At 44.9% G+C, this 25,220-nt stretch overlaps 1 protein-coding gene across 1 annotated transcript in view; it reads right to left on the bottom strand.

Annotated features, from left to right (window-relative positions):
* Positions 1-22,497, bottom strand: part of PDGFRL (platelet derived growth factor receptor like) — a 47,843-nt gene extending 25,346 nt beyond the window's left edge. Inside the window, exons 1-2 of the mRNA XM_054030858.1 lie at positions 22,304-22,497; positions 10,023-10,317 (exon numbers count right to left, since the gene is read on the bottom strand). Coding sequence (XP_053886833.1) covers positions 10,023-10,317; positions 22,304-22,358 — 350 coding nt within the window. The 5' untranslated portion in view covers positions 22,359-22,497. The remainder of the gene's footprint in view (positions 1-10,022; positions 10,318-22,303) is intronic.
* Positions 22,498-25,220: the final 2,723 nt, after the last annotated feature.

Genomic DNA, 25,220 nt, shown 5'->3' with positions numbered 1-25,220 from the left:
TCTCGGACGACCAGGAGCCGGTATCCTCCGGTACCTCCTGCCGCGGCTGCCACCTCCGCCTTTTCTTACCGAACGCTTTAGTCGGCTGTGAGCTCACGAACGTCTCTCTCGGACGACCAGGAGCCGGTATCCTCCGGTACCTCCTGCCGCGGCTACCATCTCCGCCTTTCCTCACCGAACGCTTCCGTTGGCTGTGAGCTCACGAACGTCTCTCTCGGACGACCAGGAGCCGGTATCCTCCGGTACCTCCTGCCGCGGCTACCATCTCCGCCTTTTCTTACCGAACGCTTCAGTCGGCTGTGAGCTCACGAACGTCTCTTCTCGGACGACCAGGAGCCGGTATCCTCCGGTACCTCCTGCCGCAGCTGCCACCTCCGCCTTTTCTCAAACCATGTTCAGTTTTTGGTCGTGCTCCAGTTGACACTGAGCTTGGCAAACCATTTAAATCTTGGTACCCTGCCCTCTTATTCCCACAGATTCCCTTTATCTCTGTGAAGAAGGCCTGTCTCCACCTTAACAGGGCATGGCTGTTTGCGCTTTTTGGAAGAAGGAGTTCTGGAAGGAGAAGAGCCAGCACTGAGAGCCTCTTCAATATCTAAATTCAATTGTTCCAGTTTCTTCATGAGAGATGACATAGAGTCTGACCACTCAGATCCTTTTTTTTGGTTGGATCTGCTTTCTCTTTGCTCAGCTTTTGAGACAACACCTGTTGGGTCTACTGTCTGAGAACATTGATCCCTGCTCCACTGGCGGCTGTGTCTAGTATGATCTCTGCTAGCTCACTCTGGGCAAAGTCCTGGCTGCCTTGATGTCCAAGCCGAATCACGTCGGGGTCACCATTTGTGGGGTCCCATGCGGAGCAGATAAAGTACACGACCACTGTGGTTGCAGGCTGAATCCGATTCTGTTTATTACAAGCTTTCTTTTATAGTTTTTCTCAACATTACATAACACAATTAGGCTATAATAACACATCTACGGATTGGACAAGAAGGAGAATCATGTGTTTATCACATGTATAGCCCCACACCGATTGGTTCAACTGTTCCTTACATAAGGCCATGATTTGTTTACCTCATCTTATATAATCCTAGACCACCAGGGGGTCTTACATAAGGCCATGATCATCTTATATAATCCTAGACCACCAGGGGGCCTTACATAAGGCCATGATCATCTTATATAATCCTAGACCACCAGGGGGCCTTACATAAGGCCATGTTTGTTTACCTGGCAAGTATCCCATCGTGACCCTTACCTCCTCATGGAACTTTTCATTAGGTTGGTGTAGGGATGATACATCCCCACATTGTTATTGTTGTGCCCACGTTCTGTTCTGGAATTTGGAAGGGATATCTCCCAGGAACTTAGAGACAACAATTCTCCCTCTCTCTTTTTCTCTCACTGCAGAATTTACAAATGTTAGTAGTTGTGGAAATATTCAAGACTATGAAAGGGTCTAGTTTCCAAATGCAAAAAAATAAAAAATATAAATTCACCTCCATCTCATAACAGAAGTGTACTCATTACAGTGTATTTACAAAGCCTGAACTACATCTATAAAATTATTAAGAAGCCATATCCACTATCATTATGACAATTTTCTTCTTCTTATAATTATATCCTTCATAAGAATCACCTTTGTCTTTTAAAATATTATCTAGGTGGCAGTCTTCCCCTTATGTTGGTGGGTTGAATGCCTGATAAGAATAGAGTGGAGCCAAAATGTCTGGCTCATTTTTATATTTTCTGTGGGTGGGTACAATTTGTGGTTGCCAAATTTAAACTAGCACAAAACTACATGGCTTCCTCTCCTCCCAAGGAGCTCCTTATCGTATACAGAAAGGAAATAGAACTCATCACCTTCAAAGAGAGAGCTCTCCCCCAAGAACGCCCATGTTAAAACACCCTGTTGGCATCAGATTAGGTTTTAAATTATTAAAGTTAATGTTTAAAATTAAATATACACAAGTTAAGAAGGAAGGTACTGTACATCTGGGGTCAGGCTTGAGTTATGAGGGATAACAGGCATCGGTTACAAGGATGAAGAGATACATACACATCACATAACCAGCATAGATCCAGATTGGGGTGTGGGAGTTTTAAGAGCGTCAGTGGAGAAGTGGGCTCAGGTATGCCACCCATGGAATGTATTAAGAGTCCAAGTTAGTATCGGTGTAGCGAATAAGTATATTACTACAATAATATCTTCAAGACCCAAAAAGATTTCAGTTGCTGCCAGCAACTTTGTTTCTAGAAACTCAATTCTGGATGGGGTTGATTGCCCTCAAGTCTTTTGGTAGCTACTGGAAGTTGAGGGTATCAGTACCTTAAAGATCAGGCTCCCTCCAAGAGCCATTTTCAGCTTTATTTTTTAAACTCTTATTTTTATAGTTTTCCAGCACAGCTGTTTGAACTATTCCCCAAAGACCCATTGTTTCTGCATAGAATTCTGTTTCACAGAATGTTTTTGCCAGCCTTAGTGCTTTACTAAGATATGTATCTGGGTACCTCACAATCTTTTTAGTCTCAACTGCCCTGTGTAGTCAGAAAGTCAAGAGTTAGGAGAACCAATGGCACCTTTCACAAGAATAAGGGTATTAAACCTGATGTCTTGGTAAAATTCCAGTGCTGTCTGTCCATCTATGCACATATATAGCTCTCATCACCATAATAAGAGTACCTCACAGCACTCTGAAGTAGGGATGTATTATCCCCCATTTTACAGTTGGAGAACTGAGGCACAGGGTACATTAAGTGACTTGGCCAAGTCTGTGGCTGAGGCAGGACTTGAACCTACATCTCAAGTTCCAGTCTAGACCCTAACCAGTAGGCCATCCTTACTTTCTTGAGAAGAGGAGTGGGCAAACAAATTCCCTCCACAGGGTCAATAAACTATAGTAATCTTAATTTCAGTTCTATAGTGTTGTTCAGCTTTGTATTGTAGTTTTACAAAGCTTCTGTTGTTCACCTCTAATATGGCTACATTTCATTGGTGGCTAAAATGATCTTTCTGACTGCTTGAGTATCCTCCATTTAAAAAGGTATTATCAATATACAGTAAGTTTTTGCTTTGTGACACATTTTACTGGACTCAAGCCTTTATAAACAAATTGCTATGACAAAAACAAACAACAATAAAACACCTATTCACTATCAGAGTTACAAGATACCCGGGGACATTGAAGTAGGCCTCTCTTTCTCTGTGGATTAAAGAATAATAGCAAGGGTAATTAGTAGCTAAAAGTATTGCTTGGATAGTTTTAAAAATCCCATATCTGTCAACATTTACAACACAGTTTATCTTGATTATATTTCTGCATTTGAGTCAAAGAGAAAGAAAGTGATGCTGCCCATTAACCAAAAATCAGTCACAGCAACTTCACCTTGCAAAACTGCAGGGAGACTAAGTGGACAGATTCTAATTTTATTGACAGTAAAACTACTGAACTAAACATTGATGGGACTGTTGCAAATGAAGACACTACCTAGAATGGCTACAAGATATCTTCTTATAGTTCTGTACCTCCAACAGCTCATTTATTTTATGCACTGACATATAAACAGAACACGGAAGTGTTTGGGATTTTTTAAAATCTTTTGTCATTGCATTGGATCTAAGGGCTGCTCTACACAGTGGAGTAATTTTTAAAAGGCATTAACATGTTGTGCACTAATTGGTACATTTAGTCAGCCCTTGTTGGTACACACTAAAGGCTCCCTCGTATGCTTTAACCTAGTGCTGTTTCCCAATACTAGGTTAAAGCATGCTAGGGAACCTTCATTGTCCACCAGCAGGCGCTACATGGACCAATTAATGCGCAACATGGTAGGTGCTTTAAAAATCACACCCCCCTAGGGCACATTACCCCATGTAAACAAGTCCTGTCAAGAGAGAGGGAGAGAGAGTGTGAGTGAGTATATATCTATATATATATATATATATATATATATATATATAGTTAGTTAGTTAGTTATTGGTGCCATGTGATTGAACAACAGGGCCACTTGGTGCCATCAAGTCATGACTGCCATTCATTTACAAGGAATAGTCTTGACAGCAGTCATAGGTCACCAAGCAGATGTGCTATTTTTGGTCTCTTCCTATCCAAAATGGGGTACAGGGCCATCGCAAGCCACACCTGGGCAAGTATCAAGTGCCAGAACCAGTCCTACTCAAAGTCTATATGCTTTCTCTTGTGTTTTATTAACTGGACCCTAAACTTTTTTTTTGTTAACTTATTCTTGATGCTCCCCCTCTCCTCCTGAGAATTCTGGAAATGTTAAGGCACCCAAATTATTAATTCATGCAGAAGTAGTGTCTCCTAAGGATAAGAGGTCTATCAACAAAACTGCTGAAAATCATCATTTAATGTCATTAACTTGTGATTAGAGTTCTCTCTTTTCCTTACTCTCTCATTTTTCTTTTTTCCATTAATAATTGGTTCTGTTTCATCCCTGGGGGGAAAAATACTATCACAGATTAATAAAGATTACTCCTTGTGCAAAGATATTCCTTTACTTCTAGTGAGGCTGTTACATCTAGAAATTGTGTCCTGGACAAAGTGATTATTTTTCTGCTCATGAATAGTAGCTTGCATTTCTCCAATGGAATATTCTGTTTTAAAATAAGGGAATGCTTAGCACAGCAAATCTGTTTACTGCAGGTAGTCAGTGTATATTTCACTGTATATGGATTTGAAGTTATCTTTTAAAAGAATACTTAATAAATAGCATTTTCTACCCTCAATTCATTCTGCAAATAGTGTATTAATTAATACAACTAGCTCTGACAGATTTTCAGTTACAGTACTAGTTCAAAAAACCTTCATCTGCTCTCCTAAAACCAGGAAGAATATGAATTTTACTATTTAAAAACAAAACAAAAACACTGAGTTTGTTTTACATCTGTGCCTACTAGCAGTATAGCAAAAAGTTCAGGAGATTTAGCTGAAGATATTATAAAAGATAGTAAAAATGCATACCACTTTAACATTTTTAGTTTACACTTTTCCACCACACTTATCAAAGTGAATTAGAGCCCTACCAAATTCACGGCCATGACAAACACATCCAACCGTGAAATCTGGTCTGCCACCATGAAATCTGATCTTTTGTGTGCTTTTATCCTACACTATACAGATTTCACAGGGGAGACCAGCATTTCTCAAATTGATGGCCCTGATCCAAAAGGGAGTTCCAGGAGGGTTGCAAGGTTGTTGTTTTTTTTTTTTTTTTTTGGGGGGGGGGGGGAGAAGAGGTGGTTACGGTATTGGCACCCTAACTTCTGCGCTGCCTTCACAGCTGGGCAGCCAGAGAGCAGCAGCTATTGGCTAGGTGCCCAGCTCTGAAGGCAGTGCCCTGCCAGCAGCAGTGCAGAAGTAAGGGTGCTAATACCATACTATACCATCCTTACTTCTGTGCTGCAGCTGGTGGTGGCTCTGCCTTCAGAGCTGGGCTCCTAGCCAGCAGCCACCGCTCTCCAGCTGCCCAGCTATGAAAGCAGTGCCACCGCCAGCAGCAGTGCAGAAGTAAGAGTAGCAGTAATGCAACCCCCCTACAATAACCTTTTGACCCCCTGCCTCCACACACAACTCCTTTTTGGGTCAGGACCCCTACACTACAACACAGTGAAATTTCAGATTTAAATAGCTGAAAACATGAAAATTTATTATTTTTAAAATCCTATGACCATGAAATTGACCAAAATGGACCATGAATTTGATAAGGCCCTAATTATAATACTGCAGTACAAGATTTCTGCATGAGAAAGTACTTCTAGTATTTAAATGTCCATAAGTTAGCTATAACCAATCTACTGTTCTAAAATGCACTGCTAGGAGGTATGTATCAAACTTTTCTACCTGAAAGGAATAGTCTGTTTACATCTAAGCCTTAATATTTCACTAAATGCTTTAGATTTTTTTTTTTTTTTTTTTTTAAATATAAAGAGACCAACATTTCAGTATAGACCTTTTAAGCAAAACAATGTTTCACAGGAAAAGGGAAGGTGAAAAGTACCCAGTCAGAGCCTCTCTGAACAATTTGGTCAGCTACAATTCTGATTTTTTTTAATTTAATTTTATTTTTTTACCATGAAAATTAGTTCTTTTTCTACTGTGTTTTAGATTCAGGAGGACCCACCCAATCACATTTCTAGAAGATCTGGAAACAAACCTAACCTGATCTGCAGATAGAGTCAGGCATTTTGACATCTAAATGATCTACACTGTGTCAGCAAATATTTGCACCTGCATGAAAAATGAGGCCTAGTTAAGGTTGTGTTAAAAATCAGACCCTTTACATTATTACTTGATTTATTCTTAACTCACTCTGGTGAAAGACACTGATCTTACAGCTGACATATGCCACCTTCTGGACAAAGATGCTATAGCTTTATTAACAGCAAAAGAAAATACACAAACTGTCTAAATGACAGCCAGCAGTTCTGTTGAGAAACAGTAAAATTTGAAAGCAGCAGGTTCTCCTGGCTACAGTGTCTTCATATAAGTAGGCTTGCTGCTGTAATTTCCTACAGTAAAAAAATCCAGTATTAACTCTAAAAATGATATTATTTGTCTGTAAGTAGAATTCTCTGAATATACAGCCTCCCAGATCTACACACTAGGAGAAGTTAAAGCAATTAACATGCATTAGAGAGCATAAAGAAAGTATGTAGACTTCATAAGCCCCTGACTGCTTTCCTGGAAAAAACAAGCAGAGATGGAAGGCAAGAGAGTGTACATCTACAGAAGCAATATATTTTTTCACTATTTCTGAGAGCTGGGAAGGGCAATGAACCCGTAGGTTGGGTACACTTTTTTCTCTTCCTTTATATATTTTCCTCCAATTTTTCCACTTTGGGAAACTATTGAGCAGGAATCACTTTGAAGGTAAACTGATCATGTCTGTTTAAAGAGACTGCCTTATCCAACAAGCTCTGTCAACTTAGCCTCTGGGTTTAAAACAGTAACGTTGGGTAAAAATGTGAAGCGAAAGCCAAGTGGCACAGCAGTATAAAGTATACTACAGAAAATAATGCACTGTATTTCCTGCATTACATCCAACAACTTGTGGTGGAATTAAGTTATATCTGTGAGAAAGACATTCAACCTTGATTTAAAGAATCCAAAGTGATGGAGAATTTACCACATCCCTTAATAAACTATTCCAATAGTTGGAAACCCTCACTGTTAAAAGCATGCCTTATTTCCAGTTTTTAAACTTTGCTATCTTCAACTTCCAGCCACTAGATCTTGTTATGTCTTTGTACAAGAAGGCTCTTAAAATCTAGCAAAAAGAAAATCTACCTGTTCAGTAATTATGAACTGTGATCAAGACAGCTCTTAAAATCTTCAGTTTGAGAAACTAAACAAATTGAGTTCCTTCTGTCTCTCGTTGTAAGATACATTTATAAGACCTTTAATCATTCTTGTAGCTCTTCACTGAACCCTCTCCCTACTTTTCAACATCCATACTAAAGAGAATTGGACTTCAGGGCCTGAAACACTTCTCTTTATTGTAGCTTTGGGGAATGGCAAACACATACCATTTTTGTTGGAAAGCTGCATTTTCAACATTTAAACATCTTAATTCATTATAATCTAAACAAAATATTGAAAGGCAAAGGGAACTTCCAAATTCAAGCTAAGTTATAAATTATTGATGAACTCATTTAACACTCTTAAGTGGAAATGTGAACCCAGGATTCCACTAGCTGAAAAATAAATGCAGTGGTAGCAGACACTTTCTGGCAGAGGTAATTGCCCCGAAAGCCTATCTTGAATGAAAGTAAAATAAATTCTCATTTATGGGTTTAAATGGAAAGCCCACCATGTTACTAAAGGTTAAATTCAGATCTCAAGAATGGATAGGAACCTGACACCAGGAAAAAGATTGAAGAGATCTTTGGAAAAAATGCTTTACCAGCAGGTGAATAAATACTGATTTACTGTCTACTGTATTAAGGAAGCACCTATTGCTACAAAATATAATTTATAAACCGTTTGAAAGATATTTGATTAATGAAATTAATGTAACTAAAGACAAAAGACTGCATAAAACTAACTGGTAGACAAAAGAAGAACTTTATTCCTAACTCAAATGGAAAATATTTCATTTTTATGTTATGAGTCCAATTCTACTTCCATGGAAGCCAATGGCTAAATTCCCACTGACTTAAAAAGGACCAGGTGCGGGCCCTGTATCTCTCCCTAGTTAAAGGTTTGGAAGACTCTAAGGAATGTAATGGACTTCCACTGAAAGGTAGATGAGGCCCAAAAACCAGGTTTCTATCCATCTAGTTCTTATCTTTTTGGAAGCAAATGTCAGGTTTCAAAAGAAACAAAGAACAGAGGAGAGGAAAGAAAATGTGTCCGTGGGGAGAGGCATGGAAAAGTATTAATATTTTAGTCTAGAAAATATTTAGACAAATCAAAATAAATTTCAACTTAAAAAAACTTAAGTCCCTTGACTGGTTGGTTGGTTGGTTGGTTTAGGGCTTCGGGAAACGTACAATATTTCATTAACAATGTAACAGGTTTGGGAACCAGTGTTTCTCACTTTAGTCATAGCTGCATGTTCTGGTCAATTTCATTTATCCACCTGACTTCAGAAATATTTTACAATTTTTCAGTCAATAATAGTTATGAAATTCCCTCACACAGCTTCTCTTATTCTCCAGTGATGGGGCACCTTCTTAGCTGGTATAAATTGTCATAACACCACTGAAGTCAATTTACACCAGCTGAGAACCTACCCCATGGCATTAAGAGTAAGAGTTCTCACCAATACAAGCCAACTTCCACATGCTGTGGAATAATGACTGTCTGTTACCCTTGACGCATCCCAAACTTGACACACAAAAGTTGCCCACTAAAGTTTGTAATCTTACTGGTGGGCTTACTCTTCATGTAAGCAGGATCCTCAATATTTCTTTCCCAAATCAGAACTCTAACCTTCTATAGATCTACACTCCATATTCATTTTCTGAAAATGCAGGCAAATGGCCAAATCTAGGACAAGCCCAAATTCTGCAGACTCTCCCCACCTACACCCATAAATTTTATCATTGATCCCTCAAACCTATGTCCCACTCCTTCTCGATCACCCATGTGTTGCATACTGTTAAATACATTTCTGATTTAATTCAAACTTTAAAACACTAATACTTGTCACTCAACTAATCTCTCTCTCTAACATCTAATGTCACGTGACTACCCACCTCCAACTCTGCATATTATTCAACAATCATTACATATTAAAAAATAAAATATATACAGATAAACAGCCATATGTACTATTGCCTAAAGCAAGCACCCAAAACAACCCCAAATGGACTGAAGATATTTTTGCTCTGCTACAATTCTACTCTTCCTTTATTAGAAAATCATTTTAGTTAAGCTATTTTTTTTTCAGTCCTTTAAGACAGGTTTCACTGAAGTACTTGTGGCTGATAGGAATCAATAAATCCTTAAGAGCCAAATTCTGCTGTCATTATAAACTCACTCAAAGTTCCCATTAAGTCAATGGGAGTTTTGCCTACATAAGGAGTAAAGACTGCAGGATTTGGCCATATTAAAACAGGTATTGGAAAACATATGGTCATGTAAGTAGGCAAGCATTAGAAATCAGGAGTGATAGGGCCAGACATAGTGTGAAGAGACCCTATGTATGTTTCTCCATAAAAGTCTGCTAATACTTCTTGTGACTTCCAAGATGCTTTTTTTGTTAATAGCAGCACTGGATATGGAAATTAAAGTCACAGAAGGGAGAACAATTCTACATAAACCTAAAAGATACTGCCTGCTTATGCAAATAATAATAATTATTTTCCAATACAGTAAATTGGTTTAATTAAGGAGATTTTTTTTCTACTCAAGCCAGGTTCCTATCTTTTCTGATTATCAAAAAGATACATTCCTTTCAAGGTGAAATATCCTGACGATCGATAGATCGATCGATAGATCTATGTATGTATGTATGTGTGTGTTTCCAGTTCTTTCAGATTAAAGGAAACTTACCTGAGCCTGGAGTCTTTAAAGGTATCTAGGTATGAAGGATAACTCCACCCAATTTTATTCCCTTTACATCGTAGTTCTATGCTCTGCCCTGCAGGCAGACTCAAAGTGGCAGCAGGTTTCTGGAAGCGGCCTTTATCCATCACTTGGATCATTATGGATTGGGATTTTGTGGATGAGTCACTGGATTCTCTCTCCTTTAATTTAGAGAGTTTGGGCTTCATTTTTTTGTTGGCAGGTTTAATTTTGTTTTCTCCTGGTTCCTTTGGACGCTTACTCTTTGCAGGTTGTCCGGTAACTAATAAAAATGTGAAGAAAAAAGCTATGTGTTAATGATGATTTTCAACAAGCAAAAAATTATAATTATCTTTGAAAGGTTTCTTCTCTGCAAGTGTCTATAATAACTACAGTCTTTATGTAAAAAGAGTTTTCCTTCCTGGAAGCTCACCTTGATCAGCCTTCATACAAGGAAAGCATAGAAAAATTGATTGGGGTCATAGAATTCCAAACTCATATGGAAATTTAAGTATTAAACCACCGAATGTCACATGTTCCAGAAAAATACAGACTGCTCTTAATATTAAGAAAATCTGTCTCTGTGTGTAACACAATTAATAGGAACAGACAAATAAATGAAAGGTATCAGAATTCAATGTAACATGGGAACAAATACCTTTGTCTCAGATAATTTCAGTCAAAGCTGTCAGTTCAGTCATGCACTTAGTCACGTGGTGAATTGAAAGTAAGTCTTGCATCTTAAAATAGGTCGTCATATGTGGCCATCCACTCCTACACCTCTGTATAATTTTGCAGACAATGTGTGTTAAAAGAAGGGTGCCACATAACAAATATCAGGAAGTTTACAGATCACTGCTGATTTTTTGGTGCATTTGTTAAATGTTGTGAGTTTCTTTATAGTGATAATACATTTGACATTTAAAAATCTCCAAGGCAACAGCTAGATTTTTCAATTATGGCCATCAATCACAGGTGCCCAACTGGAAATTCTTAGGACTTGATAGAGAATCTAACACCTTCAGTGCCTATTGACTTCAACTGGAGTTGTGGGTGCTCAGACTTTCTAAAAATAAGGTGTCTCAAATTGAAGCATCCAAAACTGGTGGCCAGTTTTTAAAGTGTCCACTTTCAAGAACATTTCTGGACTGAGGATGTCTGGCCAGTAAATATTAATCTAATGAAATAAACAAAAACTTGAACGATAAGCAAAGTCAGTAGACGTGCAGCAGCAAATCAAGTCAGTGAGGGAAAAAAACAAAAACAAAAAAAAACACCACACTCTGGTACTGCCTTTGCTACCTTCAAATCCCTTCTAAAAACTCCTTCTGCCACAGCACTTAAATGAAGTGGGGATCGATTATTAAACCAAACAAAGCCATAACATAATCACAAAGAGGGAGTACATGCCTTACAGACTCAATCTTGCAAAAATGGCACTACTCACACAAGTTATCCTGTACATAAATGCTTGCAGGATTGGGCCTTTATTGTGCAGCCACATGATTTTATTGTCACTTCGTCAGTTTATGAAGCTAACTTTTAGTGGCACGTTCAGTTTAGGTTCTAATCCTGGAAACACGTGAATAACTGAATAAGATACTCTCATGAACAAAGTCACTCATGTGTGGAATTATTCACAGGAGCAGGCCTTCAGTTTGCATGCTTTCAATATCATAGAATATCAGGGTTGGAAGGGACCTCAGGAAGTCATCTAGTCCAACCTCCTGGTCAAAGCAGGATCTAATCTCCAACTAAAATCAGCCCAGCCAGGGCTTTCTCAAACCCAGGGCTGGCTCTAGGATTTTTGCCGCCCAAAGCAAAAACAATTTTGGCTGCCCCCCGCCCCCGTTCTTTAATTACCCCACCCCCGGCCCCGTCTCAACTCCGCCCCTTCCCCAAATTCCCAGCCCTGCCTCCTCCCCCCAGGCTCTCAAGCCTAGGAGGGAGGGAGGGGGAGAAGCGGCGCCCGCGCCGCGGCCACTCGGAGTCTCCCCTCCTCCCAGGTTTGAGAGCCTGGGAGGGAGGGGGAGAAGCAGCACGCGAAACGGCCGCTCGGGATCTCCCCTCCCAGGCTCTCAAACCTGGGAGGGAGGAGAGGGGGAGACCCCGAGCCGCCGCGGTGCACGAAACAACTTGAGAGCCTGGGAGGGAGGGCGAGCAGCGGCGCGCGAATCAGCTGTTTCGCGCGCCGTGGCAGCAGCAATGGAGGTGAGCTAGGGCGGCCGGGGCACATTTTTAGGGGCGACATTCTGGCACCGGCCATGCCGCCCCTAAAAATGTGCCGCCCCAAGTACCAGCTTGTTTTGCTGGTGCCTAGAGCCGGCCCTGGTCAAACCTTACCTTAAAAACCTCTAAGGAAGGAGATCCCACCACCTCCCTAGGTAACCCATTCCAGTGCTTCACCACCCTCCTAGTGGGAAAGTTTTTCCTAATATCCAACCTAACCCCTCCTCCTCCCCTCCCCCAATGCAACTTGAGACCATTACTCCTTGTTCTATCATCTGGTACCACTGAGAACAGCCTAAATTCATCCTCTTTCAGGTAGCTGAAAGCAGCTATCAAATCCCCCCTCATTCTTCTCTTCTGCAGACTAAATAATCCCAGTTCCCTCAGCCTCTCCTCATAAGTCATGTGCTCCAGACCCCTAATCATTTTTTGTTGCCCTCTGCTGGACTCCTTCCAATTTTTCCACATCCTTCTTGTAGTGTGGGGCCCAAAACTGGACACAGTACTCCAGATGAGGCCTCACCAATGTCAAATAGAGGGGAATGATCACGTACCACAATCTGCTGGCAATGCTCCTACATATACAGCCCAAAATGCTGTTAGCCTTCTTGGCAACAAGGGCACACTGTTGACTCATACCAGCTTCTCGTCCACTGTAACCCATAGGTCCTTTTCTGCAGAACTGCTACCTAGCCACTCAGTCCCTAGTCTGTAGTAGTGCATGGGATTCTCTGCACTCGTCCTTGTTGAACCCCATCAGATTTCTTTTGGCCCAATCCTCTAATTTGTCTAGGCCCCTCTGTATCCTATCCCTACCATCCAGCGTATCTACCACTCCTCCCAGTTTAGTGTCATCTGCAAACTTGCTGAGGGTGCAATCCATGCCATCCTCCAGATCATTACTGAAGATATTGAACAAAACTGGCCTTAGGACCAACCCTTGGTGCACTCCGCTTGATAGCGGATGCCAATTAGACATGGAGCCATTGATCACTATCCATTGGGCCCGATGATCTAGCCAGCTCTCTATCCACCTTATAGTCCATCCATCCAGCCCATACTACTTTAACTTGGCGGCAAGAATACTGTGGGAGACCGTATCAAAAGCTTTGCTAAAGTCAAGGAACAACACATCCACTGCTTTCCCCTCATCCAAAGAGCCAGTTATCTCATCATAGAAAGCAATTAGGTTAGTCAGGCATGACTTGCCCTTGCTGAATCTATGCTGACTGTTCCTGATCACTTTTCTCTCCTCAAAGTGCTTCAAAATGGATTCCTTGAGGACCTGCTCCATGATTTTTCCTGGGACTGAGGTGAGGCTGACTGGCCTGTAGTTCCCTGGATCCTCCTCCTCCCCTTTTTTAAAGATGGGCACTACATTAGCCTTTTTCCAGTCATCTGGGACCTCCCTTGATCACCAGGAATTTTCAAAGATAATGGCCAATGGCTCTGCAATCACATCCGCCAACTCCTTTAGCGCCCTCAGATGCAGTGCATCCGGCCCCATGGACTTGTGTTCATCCAGCTTTTTAAATAGCCCTGAACCACTTCTTTCTCCAGAGGGCTGGTCACATCCTCCCTGTACCGTGCTGCCCAGTACAGTAGTCTGGGAGATGATCTGGTTTGTGAAGACAGAGGCAAAAAAAGCATTGAGTACATTAGCTTTTTTCCACATCCTCTGTCACTAGTTTGCCTCCCCCATTCAGTAAGGGGCCCACACTTTCCCTAACCTTCTTCTTGTTGCTAACATACCTGTAGAAACCCTTCTTGTTACTCTTAACATCCCTTGCTAGCTGCAACTCCAAGTGTGATTTGGCCTTCCTGATTTCACTCCCGCATGCCTGAGCAATATTTTTATACTCCTCCCTGGCCATTTGTCCAATCTTCCACTTCTTGTAAGCTTCTTTTTTGTGTTTAAGAGCAGCAAGGATTTCACTGTTAAGCCAAGCTGGTCGCCTGCCATATTTACTATTCTTTCTACACATCGGGAGGGTTTGTTCCTGCAACCTCAATAAGGATTCTTTAAAATACAGCCAGCTCTCCTGGACTCCTTTCCTCCTCATGTTATTCTCCCAGGGGATCCTGCCCATGAACCATATTTTTACTTGTCTCAAGAATGATGCACAATTAATCCATTTTGCTTTCTGTAAGACTCCTCTCTGCACTGATAAGTGTCTTTGTCTATCAATAACTAATGCATAGTCAGTCACACTACTTGTACTGACATCGTGATAAATACTGTGCCAACAGGAATCTTTTGGGAGAGGTGCTTGGTGATTAGAAATTAAGCCCCCAGCCTTCACGACTGTTGTGTCTAAGGTCTTATCAACATGGGGAAGTTAATCCAGTTTTACTATAGTTTGTTCTCATTAAAGTGCCTTGTATCCACAGCCAGTACCACATACCCATTACAGTAACCACGTCCCCTGAAATTCCGTACTTTGTGGGCCTCCATCAAGCTCCTGGCTTGCTTGCCTTTTTTGGAGACCTGCATATTCCAGACCCAGCAGGAGAACAGTCACCGGAATGCAGACATCTACAAACACTGTGGGCAAATGAAGGCACTGAGCCGGCCCCAAGGCAGAGTCAAACCAAAGGTGCTCAAGCAGAAGACAGGAGACAAGGACAAGACCTCTAGTAATGCTCCCACTATTTGCCCATACTGTGAGCACCTGGTCCACATTTTTTGCATGTGATGCCACCACTGCACTCAAAACAGCAAATGTGACCCTGGGATGCATAAACAGGGGACTCAAGTAGGAGCAGAAGAGGTTGTTTTACCTCTGTATTTAGCACTAGTGTGGCTGGTGCTGGAATACCGTGTCCAGTTCTGTGTCCACAATTTAAGAAGGATATTGATAAATTGGAGAGGATTCAGACAAGAGCCATGAGACTGATTAAAGGATTAGAAAACACGCCTCACAGTGATGAGCAAAATAGATTGAGCTCTGACTCTAACAAAGAGAAGGTTAAGGGGTGACTTGATTACAGTCTACAAGTATCTACATGGGGAACAAATCTTCAATCTAGCAGAGAAAGATATAATAAGATCCAATGGCAGGAAACTGAAGATAGAAAAATTTAGACTGGAAAGAAGGCATAATTTTTTTTAACAGTGAGGGTAATTAACCACTGGAACATGGTTAATGCATTGTGATGGATTCTCCATCTCTGACAATTTTCAAGTCAAGAGTGGATGCTTGTCTAAAAGATATGCTCTCGGGACTATTTTGGAGAATGTCTATGGCCTGGGTTGTACAGGAGGTCAGACCTTCTGGCCTTGGAATCTATTACATTATGTGGTGAACAGTTTTCCACAAAGCACCCTAGATACCATGGCAAGTACTCAACACACCATGTAGATCATGCAGTCAGACCAGGAGGAGGCAGCCAAGATCATGTGATTTGGCAGATTACACAAGATGAATACTGCCAGCATATGAATACTGCCAGCCTGAAACTGTAGTAGTAGTAGTAGTAGTATGTGCTGTATTACAATACAACCATATATGGGAATTTAAACAACTTCCCCCACCCCCATGCACTATGTTGGACAGATCTAGGAGCCTCTCTCCACCTGCATGGCTTTTATCACCCTCTTCATCTTCCACCCTCACCCCTAAAATGCTATCTGCACTTGAAACAAAGCTATAGAAGTATCAAATCCCATAACTATCGGCCAGATGTGACACCCCAAAACCCTGCTCCCCATCTGCTGGATGATTGCTCTCCCTCCCAGTTGACCACAGCTCCCCTCACCCCCCTTCCATTCAAGATGTCAGTACCACAGGGGTAAAAATAAATCAAATACACTGCATAGCACATATCTTTACTGTAGCTGCAGATACAGAAACAAAAGAAAGCAGTAGAAAATGTACTCTGATCACAGTTTAAGCAGTGCATTAAAATTATGTAATAAAATTGCCAAAATCAGACGACACAGACATTCAAAAAATGCATAAGGACTGCAAGGCAATCATGGCTATTTTCAATCATTCCCTCAGCCGTGTTAACCTTTTGTGTTCAAACCAATTATTGGTAACGTTTATTTTGCAGTTTACTTTGGGCTAATCTACAGATATTTAAAAGAGAATAAGGCAAAGATAGTGCAATATTTTGGCAAGCATATTGCAAGACAATGCAGCCTTCTCAGGGCAGCCTAGATAGGTATTGTTTCCCTTCCACTCCTGCACCATCCTGATAAATAGCTGTGCTGCTATTTTCCTGATTTGCCCATTGCCCATTTGAGCAAGACCCTTCTGTATCTCATGGGGACTCAACTCAGGGTACCATCCTTCAGTGTAACAACATCTTGCAGAGACAGACATGCAATTACAGTACTAGCATGTCCTTCACCCTCCTCCCACACCCACAGTCCCCCCACAGCATTGGCAGAGGGGTCCTATGCAAAGAGGAACTAAATCAGAAAGTGTCTCACCATCTCAAAATGAACCACAAAATGGGAAGTTCAAATGGGAATGACATTTTATCATTGTTGGTATGGAGACTAGTATTGGGATAACTATTTGTGCTTTTTCTGATTTCCCTAATCACCTGTGATGCTGTATCCCACACATACAAGAGCCTGAGAAGCAAAAGACGACAAGAAAGAAGATTTCCAGGGAAATAGTGACTGCATTCCAAGAAAGGGCTAGTTAGGCAGAGGGTCAAGGGATAGTTTCCTAGAGCAATCACAGACTTGGAAGGGAGTATACGGCCCTGAAAAGGGACATGATGCACACAATACAGAGGCAAACAATTGTGCTGACACACATTTTGTTGCAAAGGCCATGCACAGCACCACAACCTAGCCATGTCCTGCAAACTGTGAAGAATATACCATACTTGGACCTCCCTTTCACTCACAAAAAGTGCAGACCATTCCTACTCCAATCAATCCCACTGGAGAAGCAGAACAATTTCTAACATCTCACCTACACACGTATGAGAGCACTCAACTCTTTGGGCATGCCACAGTTCCACTGCTCTTAAGCTTACACTATAGTCTAACTTTTTTATTATTATTCAAGTAGTTTTGATACCTCAGGTATTTTGTACAACTTGGCTGAAAAGTTTCATTGAGGAACAGCTCTCCCCTTAATTACATAACATCCTCCCCACAGTATCAATTCCCCCAAAAACCACAACACGTACATGGTAGTCATGTCCTTGGTTACAGTACATTCATTAGCCACAACACATCCCTGACCCTAACCATCCCTAACCAGTTGGAGCATTTTGCGCTCTCTGGCTGTTCATAACATTCAGAAAGTTTCCCCACCTCTCCCTTCCACCCATCGGTGAGGCCCTCTCCCTTGCTGTCACAGATACTGTGCAAAACACAGCAACCATTTATACAAAGCACATAATGACAAGAAGAATCCAACCTTGTCATGAAGAACCTCCACCTTCCCAGCAGTTTTCCAAATGCACTCCTCCAGTCATCTTGCAGCTACAGGTCCATTCTCCTACCCAGATGTTCAGTAAAAGACTTCATAAGCCAGGGAAGCAGAGGGTAAGCTAGATCTCCCAGAATGCTGGAAGGAATCATGATCCTATTAAATGTCCATAGTAGACTGGGGAGCAAAGATTTCTTTGCTCATTCCAGAAAAGTGGCCTGAGTATCTAAAGATTCTGACACCGTGGACCTTCCCATACTACCCCACATTAATATTGGTGAACCTTCCACAGTGATCAACCAGGCAAAATACTCCTTCCTGGTGACCAAGTCTTGGGCCTGCTGTGGGAACAAGGAATAGGTATGGAGATTGCAGCAGTAGCCTTTTTACAGTCTAGAAACACCATCTGTACAAAGACAACAACTTCCTGTGCATTGCCAAGCTTTACGACCCAGCACAACTGCACCCTCTGAATAGCACAGCAAACAGCCCCAACAGTTCATCTGCCAACACCAAATTAGTTAGCTAATGACCAGTAGCAATCAGGGTGGTGAACTTCCAGAAAAGTGATGACAACACGCTTCCCCATGCTAAGGAGAACTCTCATGTTGATGTTCTGCCACTGCAGCTCCAGTTCTGAATAGATCTCTAGGAAACTAGCCTTCCACATCCTGAAGTTATGCCACCATGGCTGGTCACCCTAGTTCTGCATCACTATTCTGTCCCACCAATCAGTGCTCATTGACTGAGCTCAGAAACTGCACTCTAAGTAAAGCTGTTCCAACAAGATGCCCTGTGGAAGTAACTGCTCGATTTCATCCTTTTCCTCCAGCAACAGCTGTAGCCATATTGCTGCATCTACAGCCCAAGACCAAAGCCCACTCAACTGCTAATACATGTGCATCATTCTGCTCATAGTAATGATGACTGTCATGATCATGGCAGTCAGCAATGTGTCCTCCATGCTGCCTGACAGCATTTTGAAAATGGCACTGGCAAAATACAGATGATTAATGGGTAGGGTTGCCAGGTGTCCAGTTTTAGACCAAAACACCCAGTCGAAAAGGGACCCTGGCAGCTCTGGTCAGCACTGCTGAACGGGCTGTTAAAAGTCCGGTTGGGGGCGCAGCAGGGCTGGCAGGCTCCCTGCCCAACTCTGAGCGGCTCCCAGGAAGTGGCTGGCATATCCCTCTGGCTCCGAAACGGAGGGGCAGTCATGGAGGCTCCACGCACTGCCCCCGCCCCGAGCATCGGCTCTGCAGCTCCCATTGGCTGGGAACCGCTTGAGGTCAGCACCACCCAGAGCCCACACCCAAACCCTCTCCCGCAACCAAACTCCCTCCCAGAGCCTGCACCCCCTCCTACACCCCAATCCCCTGCCTGGAGCCCCCTCCCACACACTGAACCTCTCAGCTCCAGCCTGGAGCCCCCTCCTGCACCCCAAACCCCTCATCCCTAGCCCCATCCCAGAGCCCGCATCCCCAGCCAGAGCCCTAACCCTCACCCCAATCCTCTGCCCCAGCCCAGAGCCTCCCTCCCACACCCTGAACTCCTCATCTCCAGCCCCATCCCAAAGACCGCACTCCCCACCAGAGCCCTCACCTCCTCCCATAGGTACCGACTTCCCCGTGGGTGCTCAACCGCCCTCTGCCCCCGGCCCCACACCCACTCCACCCCTTCCACCCCCACCTCTTCCCACCCGTGCCCTGCTCCCATTCCAACCAGTGGCATAGCCAGGTTCTAGCATCAGAGGGAGCAAACACACCAAAAAAAGGCGCCACCCGCCACCATATCAAATTACTAGTTACATACTTTTAAATTTGTTATACATATTTATTTTGTACTTAAACTTGGCTGCTGGTGGGTGCAGAGCACTCACTAATTTTTCCCTGGAGCACCCATGGAATCAGCACCTATGCCCCTCCCACACTTGAACCTCCTGCCCCAGCCCGGAGCCTCCTTTCACACTCCAAACCCCTCCACTCCACCTTCCAGCCCAACACCCCTTCCTGCACTGAAAACCCCTCATCCCCAGCCCCACCCCAGAGCCCGCATCCCCAGCCGGAGCCCTCACCCCCTCTTGCACCCCAATCCACTGCCCCAGCCCCATGAAAATGAGCAAGGATGCAGGAAAGCAAGTGACAGAGATGGGGGGATGGAGTGAGTGGGGACAGGGCTTTGGAGAAGGGGTGGGGCCCAGGTGTTTGGTTTTCTGCAATTAGAAAGCTGGCAACCCTAATTATGCATTGCCAGGAGAGTTGGGTCCCGGGTCCCAAGTCCCAGAATTCCTGTGGATTCCAGTAGGCAACCCACAATTCACTACAAGAAGAATCCCATAATGCATACAGCTGAGCAGTAGAACATGGCATGGTGCATGCATAATCACATAAAATCATAACTGGTGTAGAAAAAGTAAATAAGTGTTATTTATTCCTTCTCATAACAACAACTAGAGGACACCAAATGAAATTAATAGGCCGCAGGTTTAAAACAAACAAAAGGAAGTATTTTTTCCACACAACACACAGTCAACCTGTGGAACTCCTTGCCAGAGGATGTTGTGACGGCCAAGACTATAACAGAGTTAAAAAAAGAACTAGCTAAATTCATGGAAGATAGCCACTGATGGACCGATTAGCCAGGATGGGCAGGGATGGTGTCCTTTGCCTCCGTTTGCCAGAAGCTGGTAATGGGCGACAGGAGATGGATCACTTGATGATTACCTGTTCTGTTCATTCCCTTTGGGGCACCTGGCATTGGCCACTGTCGGAAGACAGGATGCTGGGATAGATAGACCTTTGGTCTGACCCAATATGGCAGTTCTTATGGGATACCTGCCTAGAATGTTGTATGCTTAATTCAAAACAGCACATGGAGCTGCATGGACACAATGGGATACAAGGGAAGTACCTTAAGCCATTATAACAAAGTGTGAATGTGCTTCAGTTCACTATAGTTAATTCAGTGTATTTAGAGTGGTCAAACTAATCCAAAACAATATGCCCATAGAGACAAGCCCTGAATGACAGGGGCAGCATCACTTTGGTCATTTACCCGACAGGGCTGGTTGTGAATTTCCCTATCCCAGCTGCAGACTTAAAAACCAACCAACCAAACAAAAACAAACACCACAACCTGAAAAGGAAATTTGATTAAAATAAAGTTGATGTCCTTTCACAAGGATGATACATAAAAACTACGTGAAGATACAAGTTAATTGCAGTTAATCTCTGTGGACAACAAGTGACGTAGTTAACCACAAGTTTTAGATGATTATATTGCAATAAGTGTTGTTCCATATTAAGATAGTCATTTCTCAAAAATAACACCTGAAAAAATAACTGTATACTTTACCTAGAATGCTATTGCTCTTTAATACTGATATGGAAGACAGCAAAACAACATTTTAATAACTTTGAGGATTGGGATAGTATCCTAGTATTCACCTACACAAAACATAAATTAGTTTTCTGAATCCCTTTAATCTGATCAGAGCCTTATCTTGCTAGCAACTTTTAAGATTTGCATCTTGTACCAATGCTTTTTTGGTTTTCACTCACAACAGATGTACTAAATGCATTTCTTCTTTACGATGTACAGCACTAACTTTTTTTCCCCCTTCAGGACAAAAAAAGATTTCTGTTCTCATCTTAAATAATGACTTGTAGTTTGTGCTTAATAAAAAGAGGCTTGGCATTTTTGCTAATACTTTTTATTTCCCAAAAAGATCAGTGCAGAAAGAAGCCATATTTTTGGTCAGTCCCCATGAACGCAAGAAAAACCAAAGCCAGGTTGTTGGCAGCAACAGTGAGATTGTATAATAGCATAATCTGTTTTTCATCTGGAGAAGAGGAGAAACTGGGGCTCTGGTAGCTGTGCAGGATGGGACACAGAGAGAATTGCACTCTTTAAACCTGACAACTCATTTCTATGGCTAACAGCTCCAGGATTCTTCCTCCCATTCCAAGTCCTTTCTGGGCTGCTGTGAGATGGAAATCAACTCCTTATTGGAGATGGGTGGGAATACCAAGTAACCCCACCTCCCACCTAAAAGTGGACACGTTTACATGAATTGCAAAGCCCTGGAAATAGTAAGCCAGCTGCAGGAATTCAAGCAGATTGCAAACCCAGCCCTGTTTACACACCTATTGATACGTCTGAGGGAGAAGGGGAAAAAGTGCAGCTGATTTATGGAAAATGAGGGAGACAAATGTTCCCTAGGCAGGGTGAGGGCTGCCTGGTCTGTGCAGTCTGAGAAGAGAGGAAGGGAGCCACTGAGAAGTGGGAGCGGAGGAGGCAATAAATGAAATGAGGCAGCAGGGGAAATAAGCAGGAGAAAAGCGAGGAAAGGGCTGAACGGAGCATGTCGGCAGGAGAGGCGCGGCAGGACTGTGGGACACGCTGTTTGTACAGCACCGTACACTATGCCCCCCGCCCCATGCAAACAGCGGCTGTGCCCGCTAACCCAGGGGAAGGGCAGCAAGGGGCCGGGGGTAGCAGTGGGGGAGCGAGCCAAGTGCGCTCCCGAGGGCAGTGGGGCTGGGCCGCCGCGAGATTCAGGGCTCGCTGGGCCGCGGGAACAACGAGGGGAAGGGAGGGAGGCTTGAAGGGGGAGCCGGTGTCCCCAGCCCGCTGACTCACCATTTTGCAGCGTTTCGTGCAGCAGCAGGAGGCTCAGCAGGACCCACAGCCTCATGTCGGAGCAGACGCGGACAGGGGGGTGGACTCTGGAAAGTCCGCTGCAAAGCTCCCAGTGCAGGGAGGGGGAGCTAGAGCCGGAGGAGGAGCTCGCCGGAGCCCACCATCCCTGCACCAAGCGAGCTCCCCAGTATGAACGCGCGGGGAAGGGCTGCTAGGGGAGCACTCAGCCCTGCCACGCCCTTGGGCCCCTGGGCAGCTGCGGAGCAGGGCCATTCGGCATGCACATGAGAGCCGGGCAGGGGCAGGTCCGGTCCCCCCGAGATCACAGCCAGCGCCGACGAAACCTGCTGTGCCAGGCATCGCTCACCTGGGCTGCCCCAGCCTGCAGCACGTGGAGTGACCCTACGGCGCAGGGGTCTCCGGAGAGGAAGAATAAAACAGGGAGACGTCGATCCCCGACCGCCGCTGGAAGCCTCCCGGGGTCAGAACTTGGTAAACACATGGAATGATACAGGTTAGCGGCAGCGCGGGCCATATTGTGCGCCTGTGTCCCCAGCTGACTTTTCCTGCCGCCTGTCCATGCAACGCGGGTATTAAGTGCCCCAGACACTCAGGATTTAAACACCTGGTTCCACAGGTGGCTCACGCGCTGGATCCAGCCGCGGGGACGATTCCGTCAGCACCGGCCACTTACGCGCTCTGTAGAACTAACTGGCGTCCTCTGCACTGCGTGAGCTCGCCCCTGGGGCGCTCTACGGGTGGGGTCACACCGTAGGGATGACCCGCTGTGGTGGAGCCCCACTGGGAAAGGTTGCACAGCCGAAGCCCTGAACGTGTAGAATTGAACTGTCAGTGAGAGAACCGAGCTGGTGGCGTGAAGTCTGCTTGGGCATGAACTCCATCAGGGTGGAACAGCTTAGTGCAAAAATTGTTCAGTAAAAACTTCTTGTGTGTCTTAGTAGTAGGGTTGCCGTTGCCAACTTTCTAAATGCAGAAAACCAACAATACCATTGCCCCTCTACCCCTTCTCTGAGGCCCCGCCTCCACGCACTCCATCCTCGGACCCTCCATCACTCAGGGTACATCTACACTACAGAGGGGAGTCGATTTAAGGCTAGGTCTATACTACCTGCCTGAATCGGCGGGTAGAAATCGACCTCTCGGGGATCTTACTCCACCAGCGGAGGTGGGAGTAAGCGCCGCTGACAGAAAGCCGCAGAAGTCGATTTTGCCGCCGTCCTCACAGCGGGGTAAGTCGGCTGCGATACGTCGAATTCAGCTACGCTATTCACGTAGCTGAATTTGCGTATCTTAAATCGACTCCCCGCTGTAGTGTAGATGTACCCTAAGATACGCAAATTCAGCTACGTGAATAGCGTAGCTGAATTCGACGTATCGCAGCCGACTTACCCCGCTGTGAGGACGGCGGCAAAATCGACTTCTGCGGCTTTCTGTCAGCGGCGCTTACTCCCACCTCCGCTGGTGGAGTAAGAGCGTCGATTTGGGGATCGATTGTCGCGTCCCAACGGGACGCGATAAATCAATCCCCGAGAGGTCAATTTCTACCCGCCGATTCAGGTGGGTAGTGTAGACCTAGCTTCACTCGCTAGGGTTACCAACTTTCTTCTAATCAGACAAAACCAAACACCGTAATCCCTCCCCTTCCCAGAGGCCCTGCCCCCAGTTTAACACATTCCCCCTCTGTGGGTGGCTCACTCACCCCCACCCTCACTCACTTTCATTGGGCTAGAGTATGGGTGCAGGAGGGGGTGAGGGCTCTGGCTGTAGGGCTGAGGATTTGGGGTGCAGGGGGGGGCTCCAGGCATGGGGTGAGGCAGAAGGACTTGGAGTGTGGGAAGGGGTTGGGGTGCAGGCTCTGGGGTGGGGCCAGGGATGAGGGGTTCAGAGTGTGTGAGGGGGCTGTGGGCTAGGGCAGAAGGTTGAGATGCAGGGGTGCTCTGGGGTGGGGCCAGGAATGAGAAGTTTGGGGGACAGGAGAGGGGTCCAGGTTTGGGGGAGCTCAGGACAGGGGTTTGGGGGTCAGACTTATCTCAAGTGGCTCCCGTCAGCAGAGCTAAGGCAGGTTCCCTGCCTGTCCTGGCACTGGTGCTGTGCCCCAGAAGCAGCCAGCAAGTCCAGCTCCAATGGGGTGGGTAGGAGGCTTCATGCACTGCTCTCACCCACAGGCACCGCCCCCTCCCCCAGCTCCCATTGGGTGCAGTTCCTGGCCAATTGGAGTGTGGAGCCGGTGCGTGGAGCCCCGTGGCCCTCCTGCCTAGGAGCCAGACCTGTGGCTGCTTCTGAGGTGCAGCACTGGTGCCAGGACAGGCAGGGACTAGCCTGCCTTTGCCCCGGAACACCACTGACCGGACTTTTAACAGCCCATTTGGCGGTGCTGACTGGAGCCATCAGGATCCTTTTTCGACCAGGCGTTCCTGGCAACCCTATCACTGGCTCCTTTTCACTGGGCTGAGGCAGGGGGTCGGGAGGAGGTGCGGGTTCTGGGGTGGGGCTGGGGATGACGGGTTTGGGGTGTAGGAGGGAGTTCTAGGTGGGGATCGGGGCTGAGGAATTTGGAGTGTGGGAGGGGGCTGTGGGTTGAGGCACAGGGTTGGGGTGAAGGACCGGGTATGAACTCTGCGCTGGGGGTGCAGGTTCTGGGGTGAGGCTGGGGATGGGTTCAGGGAGTTGGAGGGGGCTCTGGGATGGGGGTTGGGGTGTAGGGGGGGTGAGGGCTCTGGGATGGGGGCAGGGATGAGGGGTTTAGGGTGCAAAGGGTGTGGGCTCTGGGAGGGAGTTGGGGTGCAGTAGGGGGTTCTGAGCTGGGGCAGGGGGCTAAGTCATTGGATGGAGTTCAAGGTGGGGGTTCTGGGCGATACTGACCTCAGGTGGCCCTGGCATTTCCCAGGGTTGGAGG

This window comes from Malaclemys terrapin, chromosome 5, assembly GCF_027887155.1.
Source record: "Malaclemys terrapin pileata isolate rMalTer1 chromosome 5, rMalTer1.hap1, whole genome shotgun sequence".
NCBI lineage: Eukaryota > Metazoa > Chordata > Testudines > Emydidae > Malaclemys > Malaclemys terrapin.
Note: the sequence above shows the minus strand (reverse complement) of the source record. Positions and strands in the feature narration are given on the sequence as shown.